At 28.7% G+C, this 19,511-nt stretch overlaps 2 protein-coding genes across 5 annotated transcripts; one reads left to right on the forward strand and one right to left on the reverse strand.

Moving 5' to 3' along the window:
• Positions 1-5,274: 5,274 nt before the first annotated feature.
• LOC123294528 (40S ribosomal protein S9) lies at positions 5,275-9,693 on the reverse strand. The gene is made up of 4 exons (XM_044875587.1): positions 9,611-9,693; positions 8,976-9,218; positions 8,548-8,734; positions 5,275-5,493 (listed from the first exon to the last, which is right to left on the reverse strand). The coding sequence occupies exons 2-4, from the start codon at positions 9,196-9,198 to the stop codon at positions 5,319-5,321; spliced, it is 585 nt and encodes a 194-aa protein (XP_044731522.1). The 5' UTR covers positions 9,199-9,218; positions 9,611-9,693; the 3' UTR covers positions 5,275-5,318.
• Positions 9,694-9,828: 135 nt separating this feature from the next.
• LOC123294522 (spermatogenesis-associated protein 20) lies at positions 9,829-16,441 on the forward strand. Of its 4 annotated transcripts, none has more exons than XM_044875580.1 (6): positions 9,829-9,845; positions 10,344-10,563; positions 11,780-13,396; positions 14,391-14,599; positions 15,305-15,504; positions 15,808-16,414. In XM_044875580.1, exons 2-6 carry the CDS (start codon positions 10,403-10,405, stop codon positions 16,072-16,074), a joined length of 2,454 nt encoding a protein of 817 aa, XP_044731515.1. In that variant the 5' UTR covers positions 9,829-9,845; positions 10,344-10,402; the 3' UTR covers positions 16,075-16,414. The 4 variants fall into 4 exon arrangements, 3 of the variants coding, with proteins under 3 accessions (XP_044731515.1, XP_044731516.1, XP_044731514.1); XM_044875581.1 differs by lacking the exon at positions 9,829-9,845 and having other exon boundaries at positions 10,177-10,411; positions 10,470-10,563; XR_006535106.1 differs by lacking the exon at positions 9,829-9,845 and having other exon boundaries at positions 10,177-10,563; positions 15,808-16,167; positions 16,389-16,441.
• Positions 16,442-19,511: the final 3,070 nt, after the last annotated feature.

Raw genomic sequence — 19,511 nt, forward strand, 5'->3', positions numbered from 1 at the left:
ACCAAAACTTTTTTCGTAGCATCAATATTTTTAAGCGTTACAAACTTGGGACTAAACTTAATATACTATGTATATTTCATATATACATGGTATAAATATGTCCTATCTGGTCTATCTTCCGATCTCAGATGCTATAACGTTCAGAATGCTATTTTAAAATATTATTGTCAACTTACAACTTGAATATTGTTACTTGATGAGAGAAAGTACAATTTTTCTTTAAATGTAATTGAGGTTAATCCTGTACACCTGATTTTCAAATGTCTGACAAAGAGAAATTTTATTTTTATTTTAATCTTGTTAAAACTGAAGTACGGGAATTTTTTTTTATTATTTCATTGTTTTCACTTTTTTTTAAATTTACTTTCGTTTTTAATTATGATAACGAATGTCGGTAGCCTGAAGCCTTGGAAAAAAATATGCTTTTCTTCATACAAAACTTTTGAAATTTTTGAACCAAACCTAAACCAAATTATTATAACGCCCATAAAAATGGTTATCTATGGGTTTTTTCAACTCAGTATCCTTTACAGTTTTGAAAAAAATGAATACGAAAGTGTTTTCCTAATTTGCGCCCTCACCGGTAAACAATTATGTATTTACGAAAAATATTTCAAACAAAAGTTGTTTATTTATTTTTTAATGAATATTTTTTACATTTAAACGTTTGTTTTATCTCTAACGATTTACAAAATGGGTCCTACGGACCCTAGACTCAATTGAAGTATGTTGCTCATTTACGTCCTGAGCACGCTATAAAAAGTTCAGCTTGATAGCTCTTTTTATTTTTAAGTTATCGTATTTCATTTTTGAGTATCGTTTGAATTATCGACAGACAAATGGAAATAGGTGATTTTATGAACACCTATACCAAAATTCTATTCGTATCATCAATATTTCTAAGCGTTAGAAACATGGGATTAAAATTAGAAAACCTTGATATATATTTCATATATATAGGGTAAAAAAAACAATTTTATCAAGAAACTATTGTTCAGAATCTAAAGATTAATATTTGTTAAGATATGGTTATTGAAATAAATACCACGATACTCGAAATAAAATTGTATATTAAGAAATTCTATTTAAAGAATATAATTAAAAAATATACAACAGACGAAATTTCGAAACCAACAAATTACAGTAAAACTTAAAGATAAAATTCAAAATTATAACATTTTTTCAACTTTATTTCGAGTATCGTGGTATTTCAATAACTATAGTGCGGAACATTAATGATGTAACTAAAATTTGAACGTAATACAGTTATACGACAATTATAGTCCTTTTCACTGAAGCATTATAACATGTACATAGAGGTCATATGCCATAACACGGCCATCATGTGACTTTCACATGTCCAAGTTTTTTTTTTTACATATTTTCAGCGGTAACAATTTCATCAATGCCAAAACTTTTAACAAAATAAACAGTAGCCATCAAAATGATAACATCTTTATTAAAGATAAAAATCTTAAAATTAAAACTTACACGAAAGCTTTTTGTGATATTATCATAATCCAAAACGTTCACACCACAACATATTTTCACCACTTACGAATTAAGTAAATATCGCAAAAAATATAATATTATTTACACACAAAAAAATAAAAAAAAGCTTTTTAAATAAAAATATAAATAAATTGTGTATAGAGCTTTTAAAATCGACATTTAAATCTCCCACTTATGATACAACAAAACACTATACATATTTTTAATTGTAGAAAAAAAAGCACATGGTATCATGACGTGACGAATAAATATACATAAATTATAAAAATAGTTTTTCAAAACACACTTTTCTCTATTTTTTTTAATGTGTTAATGATATGCACACGAACGGATTTAACTTCGATCCGATAAAAACTACACTAAAATAAATGCATTTTTATTTTAAAAAAATGTTTTTATTTTTCCAACATGTATGTATGGTTTCGAGGTGTATGACAGGCGTAAAGAATACCGCTACCGCTAAATAGTATGCCAATTGTATACTATACACATGAAGTAAAATTACTCTTAAAAACACCACTACGTCATATATACGTGAATGCATGAGGGTTGAATGACAACAGAACCGGATTTTAGTTTGGAAAAATATATATCTAAGTTGTTTATTGTTCTAAAAGATATACGTGGATATTAAATTACCCGGAAATATATCAACAATAGGAATTGTACACGACAATAATACCTTTGAAGATCGTTGGTGTTAATATAATACCCAGTTTAAGGATTCCGTATTCCCAAAACATCTATTGTTGTAAAAACTCATTTTGTCCCATTTTGGTAATTGATAAAATTTATTGGAAAAATAAACTTCCCTGCGCCTTCGCCATCGAATATTATTTTCTACAAGAAACTTGCTATTCCCAAATCAAAACTTAACCATGGGTTCGAACATTATGAAAACCAATCGCAGGGGAAAGTGCTCTATAATGATCCTTCAGGGTATAATGATCCCTCGTTGTTTTAAGTGAACCATTAAATCCATCTAAAATATTTTGCTTCCATAAATGGCTTCCACGTGATCAAATTAACCGTTCAACAAAAACTTATGGCGATGTATAAATTATTTTGTATTTCGTAGCAAAAATGTTAATTTTACTTTACTTTCCATCGTAACACAAATTTCAACGTAAAGTAATTTTTTGTGTATGTTTTCGCCGGCTGGTTGTTTTACTCTTGGCTTCTGTTGACTTTTAATAATATTATAACACATTTTGTTGATAGGCGTAAACTAAATTTTAAGGTGAGCTTTTATAACCCTACTCAAATATGTCGTTACGAGTAAAATGATCCCCTTTATATACGTTAAAATGATCCCTATTTTGTGTTTAAATTATAATCGGTAAAATGATCCCCCATTATGTAACGGGTCTTGAATGTTTTAACATTATTTTCCCAGTGATTTTTGTTTTCTTAATAATCGTTGATGTAATGTAAAAAAACAGCTACTATTTTAAGTGAACTGTTTTTTTGTAAAAAATGCAAAGGGACCATTTTACTCACCCATTCTTACAAGGTCAGTAGAACGATCCCTTTTGAGAAATATTGACTAGTTCTAAAAATTTGATCAAATAAAAAAAATTGGCTTGCCAATATTGTAACACTTGAATAACAAATCATTGAAGAACAAATCACGAAGGACAATCCACAAAACTACATTATAATTTATCTGAGTCAATAAATTAATCAGATATCTAAAGCAAACGATTTTCCAATCAGGAGCGTTTATTCGAGATCGATTCAATTGTCGCCAATGTGAAAACAAAGAACGGTGCCATTGATTTAACAATCAAACTCACACTTTACTAGCACAAGTAAAGTCAAAGTTGAACTGGCACCCTACAGAAATAGAATTAACTACCGAAGACCTAATTTCGAAAAAAAACTTATTATGAGCGTCTCCTTATTGCTTAAAATATTAAATTATTAAATAGGAAAATATCATTTTTTGATGAATATTTTGATAGGGGAATAAAAAACTAATACAAAAAAAACCGTATTTGCTGTAATCTATTGAGTTATCCATGTCCTGGGGCACACAAGTGGTTCTAGAACAGGGCAAAGTCGTTAATTGATTTTGCTCGGGAAATTGAAAATGTTTATCAAAATCAACATCTCTGCTTTTCCTTTATATCATTTTATAACCTGCTATCAAAATTTTTTTCTATAATCACTTGTCCCAATCGTTACTGACTTTAGATCAAACTTACAAATATCCTTGTTTTTATTAATACAAGATGTAAAAAAGCTAAATTACCCACAAAAAAGCTCATTCCTTTTCGAAAAGCTTGAAAAACTATGCAGAGATTAGGAATATACAAGCTCGTATAGGCAACTTTATTTGCAGTACAGTACGAAATAAAAGCAATGCTGAATATGAACGAATATTGAAAATCTAACTATTCTTGAAAAATTTAAAACTATTTACGTTATCATTTCTGTAAATACGGAAATTGAAAAAGAAAATCTAACATGAAAATTACATCCCTGCATTAATAGTATAACACATGCGCACATGAAATTTAAATGGCGGTAAATCAATGTGGTCATCCCTTCATTGTTGTGTCTTGAAATGTGTTCTCTTTGGTTTAGTGTATTACACTGAATAAAGTAGAAGAAGATTATGTGCTGTTATAGTATAATAAGACTATTCTTTTCTGATTACAATCAGTGTAAATAGTGTATACACAATGAAAAAAAAGAACAAGTTAGTTTTAGAGTGTGTGACTCATATATTCACTCATACTACCATCATGCGTGAATAGAGATAAACTACAGACGTTGACGACGCATTGAATGGATGCTGTGAATCAGTGAGGCGCCTCTTTTTACCGAATTCATAAAGTTTGTTGTTCCGATAAAAGCTTTTATATGAAGGGTGAAAGTAAATGCTATACGACATCATGTAAACATTCGATGTATGAATGAAAATCCATTGCTGATGAATTCCATTACATGATAAGTGCATTATTATTTATTGCAACATTAACAAAACAATGGGATTTTTCAAAAAATATATCTAATGAAAAAAAAACAAAATTTGGAAAATTTTATGAAGACTTAATACAATGAAAAATACCTTCGAAAAATATAACATTAGAAACATATAAATGGAAAAAAGCAGCATTTCGAAATCATTCTGGCCAACAGCACCAGTATGATGAAGACATCGTTGTTATCGTCAACTATCACAACAAAAAGGAATAAAATGTCATCACTATAAATAGCATTTTGGCATGAATTCAAAAATCAAATCTGTACCTAATCTTCTATTTTAAAAAATCTCCAATTAAAAAATTTTTACGATTAATATATTGATTCTAACGTAATTTTTCAAATTGCCTGAATTTTTCTAAATCGCCTCTAGGCGCAAGGCCCTAGTCGCTTTACAAAATATTAATTGTTGAACACCTCTAACAGACGAAATAATAATACAAATAAATGTTGAAACTCGAATCAAATTTTATTTACGACGAATTAATTTACTCACTACCGAAGTAACATGTCTCAGCATCGATATCTCAGCAAAATCGTGAAAAAAAATTAGTATACAGTATCTCCGTAGGATTTTACTCAAAATTAGAATTATTTCTTTAAATTAGTCTGGCGGTGGTAACGATGATCAACATGCAAGGCCGTCGAACCATGTTTATAAAATGTTTTGAGAATTAAAAAATTATTTTCCAAAAGACAGTTGCAAAATTTCATATCTGAAAAAGAATACTTTTATGGAAGCTCATTTGAAAAAAAATTACAGAATAAATTTAAGAAAATCTTTATTCTTATTTTAAATACATTTTCATATTTATTTAATCTTCTTCTTCTTCAGCGGCAGCACCACCACCAGCTCCTTTACGCATGTTCTTCCTCTTAACACGACCTGGTCGGCCACCACCGAATGGTGACTTCAATGAGAAGTCAATGTGTTTTTGTGAATCCAAACGGACAATGAATGATGGAATATTTACAACTTGTTTACGGACTCTGTAAAATAAAAACAAAAATTAAAATACATTTCAGTTGTGTTACTTACAAATTAGTTTACTAAATTTAATTAAATTTTCAATCGCAAACTTTCTATTTGATTAAATAAATATTACCGAAAATATAATAATAGTATATTATACAAATCTAGAAAGCAAAAGTAAAGAATTGGCTTCGCCTCGGTCGACAATGAACATGTGGAGCATTTTTTACTTGCTCCCGTGGTGTGTATACTATTTTTCTCCTCGGCGGAGGCAGAAAGCAACAACTTCGTTTTACACAGCGTGAAGGCGAGTAAAAATATTTATTTATCTCAAATAAGTTCGTATTTTTAAGCAGTAAGGTTTATTTGCCAAATATTCATTTGTAAAAAAATAGAATAAAAAGAATATTTCTCTGAGTGGTGCACCCGTTAAGTGATTATTATTTCATCCATAACGGTAATATTCCAGAGAATTTTAGTCTTGCCTTTTTTCTAGGGAATATTAAATGTGGTAGTACTTAATATTCTTGGCATTTAAAAGGCGGAAGTAATCAAAACAAGGGATGTATAATATTTACCCTCCTGTTGTCGATTATTTTTCGAATTATGTTGTGTTTTGTGATAAATTTTTAAGCATCATTTATTTTCCAAATTAAAAGGATGTGCAACATTATTCAGCACATTTCATTTTATTGACTGATAAAAGCAGTCATTTTGTCCTAAAATTATAATTCGAACATACATATAATATAAAATAAATGAATACAAATCTACGAGTTGTAAGATTGTAAAAATATTTCTCTGTCTGTGCTCCGTTAAGTGATTATTTCATCCATAATGGTGAAGTAGTTGCATAGAATTTTTATCTTTGCCTTTTGATGAAATACAGTAGAATCTCGATAACTTAAACCTCGGTAACATAAAAACCTCTGTTACTTCAAAAAATACTATGTTCCCTTCCCATCAGAGCCCAAAACCTCTATAACTTAAATAAATAATCTCTGTATAGGCCCTCAGTAACTACATAGAAACATGTACATACCTCTATATTAACCTTTACCTAACATAGACACTTGATAACTTAAAACCTCTATAACTTAAAATATTTTGTGTTTCCCTTGGACTTTAACTTATCGAGATTCTACCAGTAGAATCTCGATAACTTAAACCTCGGTAACATAAAAACCTCTGTTACTTCAAAAAATACTATGTTCCCTTCCCATCAGAGCCCAAAACCTCTATAACTTAAAAGACAAAACCTCTATAACTTAAATAAATAATCTCTGTATAGGCCCTCAGTAACTACATAGAAACATGTACATACCTCTATATTAACTAGGGTACATAGAAACATGTACATACCTCTATATTAACCTTTACCTAACATAGACACTTGATAACTTAAAACCTCTATAACTTAAAATATTTTGTTTCCCTTGGACTTTAACTTATCGAGATTCTACTGTACTTTCTAATTTAAAAAAAAAAGCGTCGATCTATTTCGATTTGGCTTAGAGGGACAAATCCAATGATTTACTTATTTTTTGGTATAATTTTGAGGATATTTCTTCTTAGTTACAAATGAATTGACTACTGCATCGATTCTTTATAGCCACCAGTACATCAAGTAATTTATCCAGTTATTATCACGCGTTCTGAACTTCGCTTAGTTTTGGCGAAACGTCCAACTTTTTAATCTACGAAATTTATTGAAAAATGTTACTAGTTCGACCCGTATGGAATTCCGCTCCCGGAGTTATCGTCACCCGTATCTACCCTGTACCATTGAAAAATGTTACTAGTTCGACCCGTATGGAATTCCGCTCCCGGAGTTATCGTCACCCGTATCTACCCTGTATCCATAAATCAATAACATTCGTAGAATTGGTAAATAGAAGGTTTTTAAATTAATATTAGAAAAACATGTATTAAAACTGTAATTATATTTGTTATAAGTATTAGGAGAGCATTTGTAAAAACTAACATATTTGATATTTTAAGTATTATATATCTAGAGTATTACTAGAGCATCTGTAAAAACTAACATGTATGTCTAATAAACTTACTTAAATATTATGATATTTTTCGTTCAAATTATTTGTCTAGCGTGTTTTTCCCTAAACGGTACATTTTTAGACCATGAATAAATTTTTCGTCAAACCTATACATAAATAAACTTGAAAATGTGAGAAGTGAATCATTGAATTTAACATAGAAATAAGGAAAAATAAGGGTAGAAGAGAAAAAAACTTGCTCTAGTAATAAAAAATAAGCTATTCCTTCCACGTGGTTCGGAATCTTTTTGTTATTTTTATTACTGTAATCGGAAGATAATCAAATAATAAATGCAAAAGCCCTTTTGTCAAAACATAGTTAAAAAACTTTAGTATTAATTGAAAAAATGTATGTGGTTATATCAATGAACACGTTCGTATTTTTAACTGGTTTTCTGTTATTCTAGCTTTTTAAACTTTTCTATCTATGGTTTATCGAAAATAATCTAAACGATCATGAAAATATTTATCTTTGAAAAATTACAAACCGTATTAAACAACCGTAAGATTAAGATAAACCACGTCTTCCAATTTTCTTGAGAAGCAGTTTCCTTTGCACCGAAATATTTACATATTCAAATTAACAGTAACATTTGCCAGTTGCGATGCAAATTAGCCAAAAATGGTGCATTTTCCTCAATTTCTATTTCAAAGGCGTGAGTATGTTTCCCTGTGTGACATCCGTTAAATGATTAAATACAACTTTAACGGTAATATATCCAGGTAATTTTAATTTTGCCTTCACAAGCGGGGAATTCAGTAACGTAATACAAAAAAACCCTAGAGTGGAAGGCCGATACATTCTTATTACGTACGGACAACATTATAAATGACGCTTATATTTACCACAATATCAACTATCTCCGATTCTGAAATTCTTCGAATTATATTTCAAGGCATAGAACATTTGGTTCCATTGGCCTTTGTGAATTTTAATTTCATGGCGTTATACATTAATTTGTATAAGTGGCCATTTTAGAATATTCAAAAACCTCAAAATGTTTATTCTGTATTTACCGAATATGTCTTTGACGAATTAAAACACGTGCATGATGGATAGATTTAGCCAATCCAAGTTTAAATACTTGTGTTTGAAGACGACGTTCCAAGAAATCTTCAATTTTCAAACCCAAAACGTAATCGAGTTTCATTTTACTTTCATCTAATACTCCAATACGAACCAATCGCCGAAGAAGTGCATTACCTGAGTTTAAAAAAACATGTGATTAGATACTTAAAATATTTTGATTTTTAAATTTGAATATGGGGGTGCAATGTAATCATGCCATGAATCCGAAAGGACACTAAATCAATCCTGCGGGGATTAAGCAAGATATTGTTCTAGCCTTATTCGATTAGAGAATACCAGGTTTAAAATTTTCTAATATCTCTTGCCCAGAGAACAAGGCCAATTACAGTATAAAACAAAAAATTATGATAATTACCTTCAAACAATCTTCTAGTATCTTTCTCTTCAAGGGTAAGCAATTCTCGAGCAGCTTTACGAATTTTAGCTAATGTATATTTAACACGCCATACTTCACGTTTGTTTCGGAGACCATATTCTCCAATAATTTTTAATTCTTGATCAAGACGTGCCTTTTCATAAGGTCTACGTGGTGTAACGTAAGTTTTAGAAAATACTGACGGTATTCGACCGTTCACCATGATGACGAGTTATTTCTTTACTGAAAAATAAAATATAATAATAAATTACAGTAATAATTAAAAAATCTTATTCTTAAATAATTTTTAAAACGAAAAACATGTCTTTCTGTGTTATACCATTTTGGCGATTAAACAAACCAAAAAGTTATTTTCACAGTTAATTTGCTCTAGCCCATTTTAAGCAGGAATCTAAGATACAACCTAAATTCCTAGAGTGTAAGGCATCAATATCTAATATTTCAGACATGTGGAATACATACAAAATTATTATCCATTAATATATTTCAAATCATTAATAATTTATATTAAATTATTTCAAAATTCGATTAATAATTTAAAATGGAAACTAATTAAAACAATATTTATGAAAATAAATAAATTACAAATAATATAATTTGTAAAATAAACTTACCAACTCGTCTGTTAACTACACCGATTAAAAACCGAATGTGAAATGAAAGAGGAAGCAATGTGAATTATTCAAGTAAGCACCACTTGAAAATCAATTTGCAAATGTCGCTACTGTAGCTGCATTTTTATATGCGCAATCGACTAAGCGCGGCTATTTGAAATTGAACTATTTTATAAAAATATGCAATACATAAATTCATTTTTCTTCTGAAATAAAAAGTTTTTGTAAATTTTCGGTAAGTATTAAATTGAAATATTTCCTTAAAAACGCGGATTTGTTTTATAACTCATATTTATCAATTATTTTTCTAATAACTTTTATTATCCTTTGCTTGCATGCATTGCATTCAGTCAATGTTTCAAACATTACATTGATTTTTTAACCCTTGTATGACGTTTTTAATCCTTGTTTACTTTTTATTTTCAAACAAATTTCTAATTTTATCTTCTTAATTGATCAGAAAAAGAGAGGAAAATGTTATATAAGTGAAAATTTAATTTGTGAAAAAAATATTAGAAGTTCAAATCTATTAAATTAATTAGTAATTATTATCCTTGACCTATTTTTCCTTCAATTTTATTTATCTAAAAAAATATTATGAATTAAGGAGTAAAAAGTAAGGTCAAAACCAGTGGAAACCTTCAAAATGATAGACAGTAACCTCACTTTCACTTCAATAAATCAAAATAAACATTAGTTTAATATTTGGGTTCCAATTTATTAATTTTTGTAGAGTCAAAATTTGTGCCAAACGCATACATGATAAAATAAGGGAAAAAAGTGTCACAGGATATGAATACGGTAAGGGCAATACAAAATCCTGTAGTACAAACATTTATACGTAGAATATCAACAACAGATTCACGATCAGTGGCTAATAATGTAAATGTCAGCTGTAAATGTTCAAAAGTTGGAAATTTTGAAAAAACAATTCTAGTAAAACCAAATCAAAGGTATGTTTCCTAAACTTTTTTACAACATATACGAAAATATTTTAGGATAATAAACTCAGTATATCAATGAATAAATTAATTTTAGCCTTTACTGGCCCCCTAATTTAATTAAAAACATATCATAAAAATTTTAAGCTTTTAAAAATTATTTTTGAGTGTAATGATCACAATTGAAAGTAAAAAGTATTTATGATTGAAATAACTGCTTTTGATTCACTTTTATAGCAGTTTTAATTTCAAGTTTAAAATATGAAAGTGTAATTTCAATGTCAGTCATAAACTGTGTACCTACTTTACGTAATCATCCTAACATCAATTACTTAATTAATTACAAAAATTTTGCTAAATATGCTTTCTAAGGATATGTCACATAACTGTATTTATCTTTTGTTAATACAAACGGTTTCGATTTATTGAAAACCGGGTGATTTTTCGGGTTGCTAATTTCTACTGGTGTCTTAGTCAAATCAAACAATATTTTTTCCGGGTTATCAAAGTCCGAATCTTAAATCTCCATTATAATAATGTTTTCTCTATAGTACATAAACATGTTAATTTTTGAGCACTAAAAAATTCGAAAACTAATACAGATCTCGAATAATGCATCGCTTGATTGCTGAGTCCTTTTCAGAAATTTACGGAATTAAAAAATGAAAATGTTCTGTTAGTTTTGAATCCGAGATAGTAATCTAAGTCGGGTTGTGTATGTTGAGCAGGGCCACTAATGACTACCAACTTAAATCATAATTTTCTAGTAATTTAAATAAAAATTCAGTTTCACGCTTAACAAACAGGACAAAAAATATTTATTTGGAGGGAAATAAAACTCCATGAATGTTGTCCAAAGTATAATATTCCATGAAGCATTTTTTATAGATTTCTTTAAAGTAACTTTAAGTTATTTTGTATTTACTTCGTTGGTTTTGGATTTTTTGTGGCGTCGAGCTACACTTATTTTGTAATTTTACTGAAAAGAGGGGATAATTGCTTAACGTGATAAAAAAGGAACAAATAAAACCGTTCTCTTTAGTCGCAATAATCGTAGCTGTGATGGGCTACCCAAAAACGCTGTGAATCGGGAGATGAGGAAAATGCAGTGGAAATGCCCATTCCAGCGTGTTGTATTTTTGACTAGATTAATCTTATCTTTATTTACTGAGTTGATTATCCCAAATATATTCTATGACCAAAATTATAATAAATTAACTTTCAACAGTCCAATTTCAATCATCAACGTAGTCGATATCAAACGAAAAATGTCGTCTACTTCCAAAGATAGTACTACTTCAACAACAGCGGTGACTCATGAAGGAAAAACAAACCGTCTTGCCTTTGAACATTCACCATATTTACGACAACACATGTACAATCCCGTTGATTGGTATCCATGGTCTGAGGAAGCTTTTGAGAAAGCAAGACGAGAAAATAAACTGATATTTTTATCAGTAGGATACTCAACTTGCCACTGGTGCCATGTAATGGAAAAAGAAAGTTTTGAAAATTCATCAGTAGCTGCAATCATGAACGAACATTTCGTTAATATTAAGGTTGATCGTGAGGAAAGACCTGATATTGATAAAATTTATATGACATTTATCCAAGCTACAACATTTCGAGGTGGTTGGCCAATGTCAGTTTTCTTAACACCAGATTTAAAACCAATTACAGGTGGAACATATTTCCCACCCGAAGATTCTAGATATCATTTAGGCTTTAAAACGTTACTAAATAAAGTTGCAACAACATGGCGGGAAAAACCGGATGTTTTACAAAAAACAGGGAATTCTGTACTAGAATCCTTACGAAATACTGTTGAAAATGAATCAGTTTCATCAGACGCTAGTAAAATGAAAGTGCCAACTTTAGATGTAGCGAAAAAAGGATTTTCACAATATGCTAGTAATTACGAGCATGAATTCGGTGGTTGGAATGAACAACCGAAATTCCCACAACCTTCAAATTTCAATTTTCTATTCCATATTCATATTCGACATAAAGATTCGGAAATTGGACAGACTGCTTTAGAAATGTGTACGTATACTTTGAAAAAAATGGCGAAAGGTGGTATTTATGATCATATTGGGGATGGATTTGCTAGATATTCGACGGATAGTAAATGGCATGTACCACACTTTGAGAAAATGCTTTACGATCAGGGTCAATTAGTTGTTTCATACTGTGATGCGTATTTAGTTACGAAAAATGAATTTTATGCAAATGTGGCCAAGAACACGTTAGCTTATGTTAGTCGAGATTTAAGTCACAAAGAAGGTGGATTTTACAGCGCAGAGGATGCTGATTCATTACCAAATACCAATGCAAAAGAAAAAGTCGAAGGTGCTTTTTATGTTTGGGAATATTCTGAGATAATTGAATTATTAAGAGATAAAAAAATTGACAATCTTTCATATGCCGAGATTTTTTGCTCTCATTATAATGTAAAGAAAGAGGGCAATGTTGATAAACGTCAGGACCCTCACGGTGAATTAAGGAATAAAAATGTTTTAATTGTATTTGGTTCTGTGGAAAAAACGGCCGACAAATTTAAAATTAGTAGTGAGACTGTTGAGAAAATTTTGAGTGAATGTAAGGATATTTTGTATAAAGAGCGATCAAAAAGACCAAGACCACATTTAGATACAAAAATTATTACTGCATGGAATGGATTAATGATAACAGGATATGCTAAAGCTGGCCTAGTTTTGAAGGAACAAAATTATATTGATCGAGCTATTCGTGCAGCGAATTTTATTAAAAAATATTTATATGATGAGAACAGTAATATTTTGTCTAGAAGTATTTATGTTGGTAGTGAACAACAAATTGTCCAAATGTAAGTTAATTTTGTTTATTTACGCTCCGTGCGGATTAAAATTAGATACAATCGGATATTGTATTTTTCATTAAAAGATAATAATTCTTTTGAGAAAATTCAATTTGAAATTATGTTAGTTTGAAAAAGTAATTTTTTCATTTATGCTTAATTTCTTATTTACCAAAATCTGAATATTCGGTTTCCAAAAAAATGTTTACAACAAGAATTTTTCTAATTTAAAGAATTCCTTTTCAAAGAATCCCTTCTAATTTTAAGCCACTGGTAAGGTGCCCCTCTTCAATATAAACAATTTTTATAATGAAAATTTAGATAAAACTCGCTGTATAAGGTAATCTTGGCCCAAAAAAATACTAAAGTCGAGTTTATTTGAAGATATATAGTTTATTATTTATTTTTCTAATTAAATTATCTTTCTTCTGATACCAATATCGATTGGTAAACAGATCGATGTAAATCTGTTCATATCATATGAACAGGTAAGTCAATATAGGTAACTACACTGATCTTCTAACGAATCGAAATTAGTATCAGAATAAAGATAATTATTTAATTAAGAAAATAATGGTATTGGTTTGCCTGCAAAAAAACGTTCATGAAAAAAATTGATAAAATTAATTTTATTAAAAATAGCCATGAACACTTTTCGATAGAAAAACTATAATAGGCGTGTTTATAAATCAATAAAATTTTTAAAAAATGTGTCTAATCTGGTTATCAGATTGGTGAAGACCGACCTTATACCGTCTCTTAGACCATCAGTTCAATTCTCAAGATAGTTTGTGCAAATCCATTCTAAACACTTTTTTGTAATTTTTACTAAAAAAGGAACTTTGGTTAACATGTGGTTTTTACTAAAAGAGAAACTTTTTTGGGGACATAATTTGAAATCGGAAATAAGAGATTCTGCCTCAGCTGTAAAAATAAAAAATTGTACAATTTTCTTGAAAGTTTGATCAAATAAATTTAAATAAATTTTTTATTTTTGTAACAGAGCAAAACCAATACAAGGATTCTTAGAAGATTATGCATTTTTAATTCGTGGCCTATTAGATTTATATGAAGCCTCCTTGGATGATAAATGGATTCAATGGGCTGAACAGTTAGAAGAGAAGCAAGATGCTTTATTCTGGGACTCGGATAAAGGTGGATATTATCAAAGTCCAATTGGAAGTTCTAATGTAATATTACGCCTCAAAGAAGGTAAATTAAAATTTAATTGTAAACATTATTTACAAATTTTGTTTGTGTTATTTAAGCTCGAAAACAAACAACAATCAGTTAAAAACATCATAAAGGAAAATAAAATCAGTTTATTAGATATCCGGTGTATGAATTTCGCCAGTTTCGTGCTTTTTTTAACGTATCTGTTTTTACTTGTTTCTATTGTTATTGAAATTTGATTATTAATTGCCCATAGGAAAGTTCTTGTAATGGATCCGAAAACCCAAATCGAAATTTTTAACATATCTTTTCTTTTCATAGTCAGGACAATGTATTAGCTCCACTTTTAGATTAATGTGTATCAAAGCCTCTAAGCTACACGCATTAGTTATAAAAATATAATTAATATTAATTATCTGGGAAGTTGATGATTTGGACTATAAGAGTCACATTCAAATGAACAGCTTGTTTGATTTTTACACCATTTTGATAGAAAGCAGTTGAGTTAAGTGTATAAATATTTTGACTAAATATCAAAAATTATGAGCTAACAACATGTCAGACATGTTTTGTTAAATTTTCTAATTGTTTATTATTTTATTTAAAAGTATAATAAACAATTAATTAATGTAATAGAATTATGTTAAATTTTAGTAGAATTACAGTCAAACTTTGCCTAGTCAAGTTCATTTGTCCTCAATTTCAAAAACTGATAAATTTATTTTTGTTTCTTATTTATTTTAGATCAAGATGGCGCCGAACCAAATGGAAATAGTGTAGCAGTCCAAAATTTGTTACGTTTATCTGCATATTTAAATCGCAATGATTTTCAAGTAAAAGCGGGGAAAATTTTATCTGCTTTTGCTGAACGTTTAGAAAAAATTCCAATTTCTTTACCTGAAATGGCTTCAGCATTAATTTCTTATCATAAACATCCAACACAAGTAAGTAGAATCCGGACGGACTTAAGCAAAAAAAACTTCTAGGTTTGACATAAAAAAGTCTAGATTTAACAGGTCTGTTTTCTTTAGTATCGCCTCAATTATTGCCAACTAGGAGAAACAACTTAATACAAGACATCTATTAGTGTTTATTCTTTTCTTCAATTTAGAAGTTTTTTCGCCCTCGGTAAAAAGTTTTAAATTTGGCTGTTAGTGACTGATTAAGGGATATTGAAAAGGCAAAGAGCAGAGAAATTACTCCTTCCTCATACCTTTAACATGCGCTCAATCTATTAATTTTTACAGGTTTTTATTGCTGGCGCTACTGACGATCCAAAAACACATGCACTGTTAGATGTTGTACGAGAAAGATTATTACCAAATCGTTTGTTAGCAGTCTCTGATTCTTCAGGCGGATCAACAACGCTATTGCAACGGCGTTTGGAAGTGCTAAGTCGATTAAAGCAATTGAATGGCCGTCCTGCTGCCTATGTTTGTAGGCATTATGCATGTAGCTTACCTGTTACAGAGCCAACAGATTTAGCACATTTATTAGACGATGAAGATAATTAAATTCTTCTAAAATCGACGCAGAATATATAAAATTTAATTTTTAAATGTATATATGGTTTTTTTGAGTTTGTATATATATTCATATTTTGTTTGGTAAGTTTATTTCGAATTTCTGTGAATAACTTAAGGAGCGTTTTAATTTATTTCTTGTTAGCCATTAATCGGCCAAAACTTTTCATTACAATTTCACCAGCTTACTATTATTCACATAAAAATATTATTCTTTTTAATTTACCTTCAGAAAATAAGTGTAGGATTTTAAGTTATTCATGGAAAAGTATATGAATTTGAACCGCAGTTACTTTTAATTTCAGGTGATTTACAATTTATCGCTCCGTCCTTCAATTAAAATCAGATTATAATTGTGTTTTTTTTCTTTATTTACGAAAGTTATTTCGAATAAATGACAAAAAATGAACTTGTAAAATAATTTAATAAGTTTAATATTTGTAAATACATTTTGGATTTACTTTAGATCCAGTGATTTATCGATTTTATCGATGGGTATTTGACTAAAATGGGTATTTTAGCAGAAATAATATAGCCTGCTTTTCACCAAAAGGGCTATTATCTTTATTTTTACGTAAATCAGTTTGAGACCATTCTATGTTTAGTTAGAATCAGCCTTTTACTTCAATAATGTGCTGATGTAGTCTGGAATAAAATAGCTGACGACGTGTTCAACTATGTGAACTTTGCGGTGTTTGATTTTCAGATTTTGATCAAATATCTAATAAAAAATTAGCGTATAATTTATATTAACCTAAAAACTTAAGTACCTCGATCAACTTTCGTGTTCAAAAATATATTTTTTAAATTGGAAGTTAAGTATCATTATCAACAATGGAAGAATAACCCACAATGCCAAAGTGCTCGAATCAAGATTTTTTCATTGCCAAATTCGTTAAAAATGTATTACATTTCTCAATGAGAAATAATTAGGTTTCTTTCACTTTCACAGTGTCATTTTTACCTTCTAAAAGTTCAACTCTCTGCTGAAAATATCTTGCGTGTATAATCTGATGTTTAAAATAATATATTCTTTATTTGCAAAAGCTCCAAATACCGCCTGCCTTGCTTTCTACGTGAACATTTTTTATTCGATCAAAATTTGGCATTGTGGACTATTGTTTTACAACGTTTTGCTTAAATTTAAAAAGACAAATACATCGAATGATCTTTAAAATAATTATGAATTGAAGAAGTTTAAACACAATAAAAAATATTTTTGTAAAACTAGTGAGAAAAAATCGTACTATATAATATTGTGAAATAATTTATTTTTATGATTATATTTTAATATATTTCAAAATTTAGAATTTATAAAATTAGGATAAAGAATTAATATTTTTTAAGATAGATTAATATATGTATACAGGGTGTATTCGAATAATTCTTACTAGAAACATTTATTTTGAATCTAGATATTATATTATATTAAATGCAATGTATTCATTAGTTTGGCGCTAATAGTACAAGTAGTAGGTAAGAATTCATTTGATCAGATCTATTATATTTCCATTTCAGATTGCTTTCAAATGGAAAATTTCAAGTAGATTGAAATTTATTAATGCATGTTTATGAATTCTTCTTGTATTCCCAAAGATACTGCCATGTAGTTATTTTTTGGCCGTACTTCTTTCTGAAAATAGGTTCATTCATAAAAAAAAGTATGTGTCTTCGGGCTTTCATAAAATTCATGCGCCTTTAGGGAGAATACAGAGAGGAAATATACAAAAATTTGAAAAACCATGACATGAGAAAAAGGGAGGGTCGGCATATTTAACCAACGAAAGCGATTACATACTCCAGCGAGTATTTGTGTTCCAGATTTTTATAAATTTAGAATAATTATTCTGATACACCGGTGGAATATATTATTTATTACTTCATAGATTCTGCATGAAAAAAAAAAAAAATTATAATTAAAAAAAAAAAAAAAAACAGTTACCTATTTGAGATTATACAAAAAGTTGAGCAAGTTAAAAATATTTTCAAACATGCATGCTGTAATAATTCGTACCATAGTTTAAAATAATGCAGTTAAGCTTTTTAAACATACTGATAAAGTTAAACTTACAATATTATAATTTATTTTGCATGAATACCGTTAGACATAAATGTAATCTATTTTAGCATAAATTCAAATCATTATTCTCATCGATATGTAGTATTCGACATTCCATAATGACCAAGTAGAATTGTTAAAAAATCTACGTGTGGATTTTTATGTTTTTTTAATTTTAAAAATCTTTAACAATGATTTTATTTACGAAAAGTGATTTCGCGGATCGATTTCGGACGTTTACTAAATATAAAAAAAGGAATAAATTTTGTCTCAGTTCTTTTGTCTGAGAGAAAAGTTAAGTTAAATTGATTGTTGTGGCCCCTGAACGTCCCTCCGTGTCTGTTTGAAATTTAGAATATTGCAGAGATCAGGAAAAAGACAGGGATGAAAAAAATTAATTTAAAGATTTGTTTAATACTACAGGTCGTTTTGTTTTAAGCCGACACTAATTTGAACAGTACAAAAAGTGTAAACAGAATGTGAACTATTTTTGAATATATTTAAAGGAAATTAATACGTTTATGCGAAACTTAAATCATCAATATTTAAAAGCAATTTTTATTCTAATTTATACATATCTAGCTTTTTTAAGAGCCAAAATGGAAGTTATAAGATTAAGATTAATCAAAGCACAAATGCACGCGCTAATTTGCAAACATTAAAAGTTTAAGTTTCGCGTATACGAAGTAAGCAAATATCATAGGATAATCGAATGAAAATTTATTTTTTAATAAATCTAGACTATGCAAGAAGTGTCTTAAATTACGTAATACATAGTTTTAATCCCAATATGTTTCCCAAAATATAAAAAATATAAAATAATTATTAAATTCTTGTAAAGGATAAAAAATTAAATGAAAAAAAAAGTAATAACATTGTTCAATTCAATTCAAATATTTAAAATGCATTAAATGCTTAATTCAAAAATTAAAAAGAAATTAAAAAGAAATTAAAGTATCTAATCATTAAATCAAAAGTTCATCAATCAAATTTATCATATAGAAAAAAAAATGGTTGTAAGAAATTATATTTGTGATTTTAAAAACAAATTAAAAAAAAAAAAAAAATTGTAATATTAATTTATTTTTGGATTCAAAATAACTGAATATATTGTGGCAAATTATTATAAATAAAATATTCTGTGTTATGCCATTTTGTGATTTTATTTTGAAGTACCTTCAAATATTTAATAGTTTCAGCCAAACGACACTTATCGAATTTTTGATTAATGCTATAATACGTAACCAATAATCAAAAATCGAATTCAAACCGAAACTAAAGATTGCGATCTAAGCCAAATTCAAAGTTGTTCAATACAGTGGAAGAAAATTCAAACGTATTGACGAACAAAAGCCATCGTTCAAAGAAA

This window comes from Chrysoperla carnea, chromosome 3 (assembly GCF_905475395.1).
Source record: "Chrysoperla carnea chromosome 3, inChrCarn1.1, whole genome shotgun sequence".
Taxonomy (NCBI): Eukaryota; Metazoa; Arthropoda; class Insecta; order Neuroptera; family Chrysopidae; genus Chrysoperla; species Chrysoperla carnea.

What these genes read in the sequence shown, in the direction of transcription:
- LOC123294528 (XM_044875587.1), bottom strand. Translation starts at nt 9,198, where the DNA reads ATGGTGAACGGTCGAATACCGTCAGTATTTTCTAAAACTTACGTTACA. An exon ending in TACTAGAAGATTGTTTGAAG is followed by an intron (nt 8,735 to 8,975) that starts GTAATTATCATA and finishes TTTTAAACTCAG; the next exon opens with GTAATGCACTTCTTCGGCGA. An exon ending in ATTCGTCAAAGACATATTCG is followed by an intron (nt 5,494 to 8,547) that starts GTAAATACAGAA and finishes TTTATTTTACAG; the next exon opens with AGTCCGTAAACAAGTTGTAA.
- LOC123294522 (XM_044875580.1), top strand. Translation starts at nt 10,403, where the DNA reads ATGAATACGGTAAGGGCAATACAAAATCCTGTAGTACAAACATTTATA. An exon ending in CTAGTAAAACCAAATCAAAG is followed by an intron (nt 10,564 to 11,779) that starts GTATGTTTCCTA and finishes AACTTTCAACAG; the next exon opens with TCCAATTTCAATCATCAACG. An exon ending in AATATTACGCCTCAAAGAAG is followed by an intron (nt 14,600 to 15,304) that starts GTAAATTAAAAT and finishes TATTTATTTTAG; the next exon opens with ATCAAGATGGCGCCGAACCA.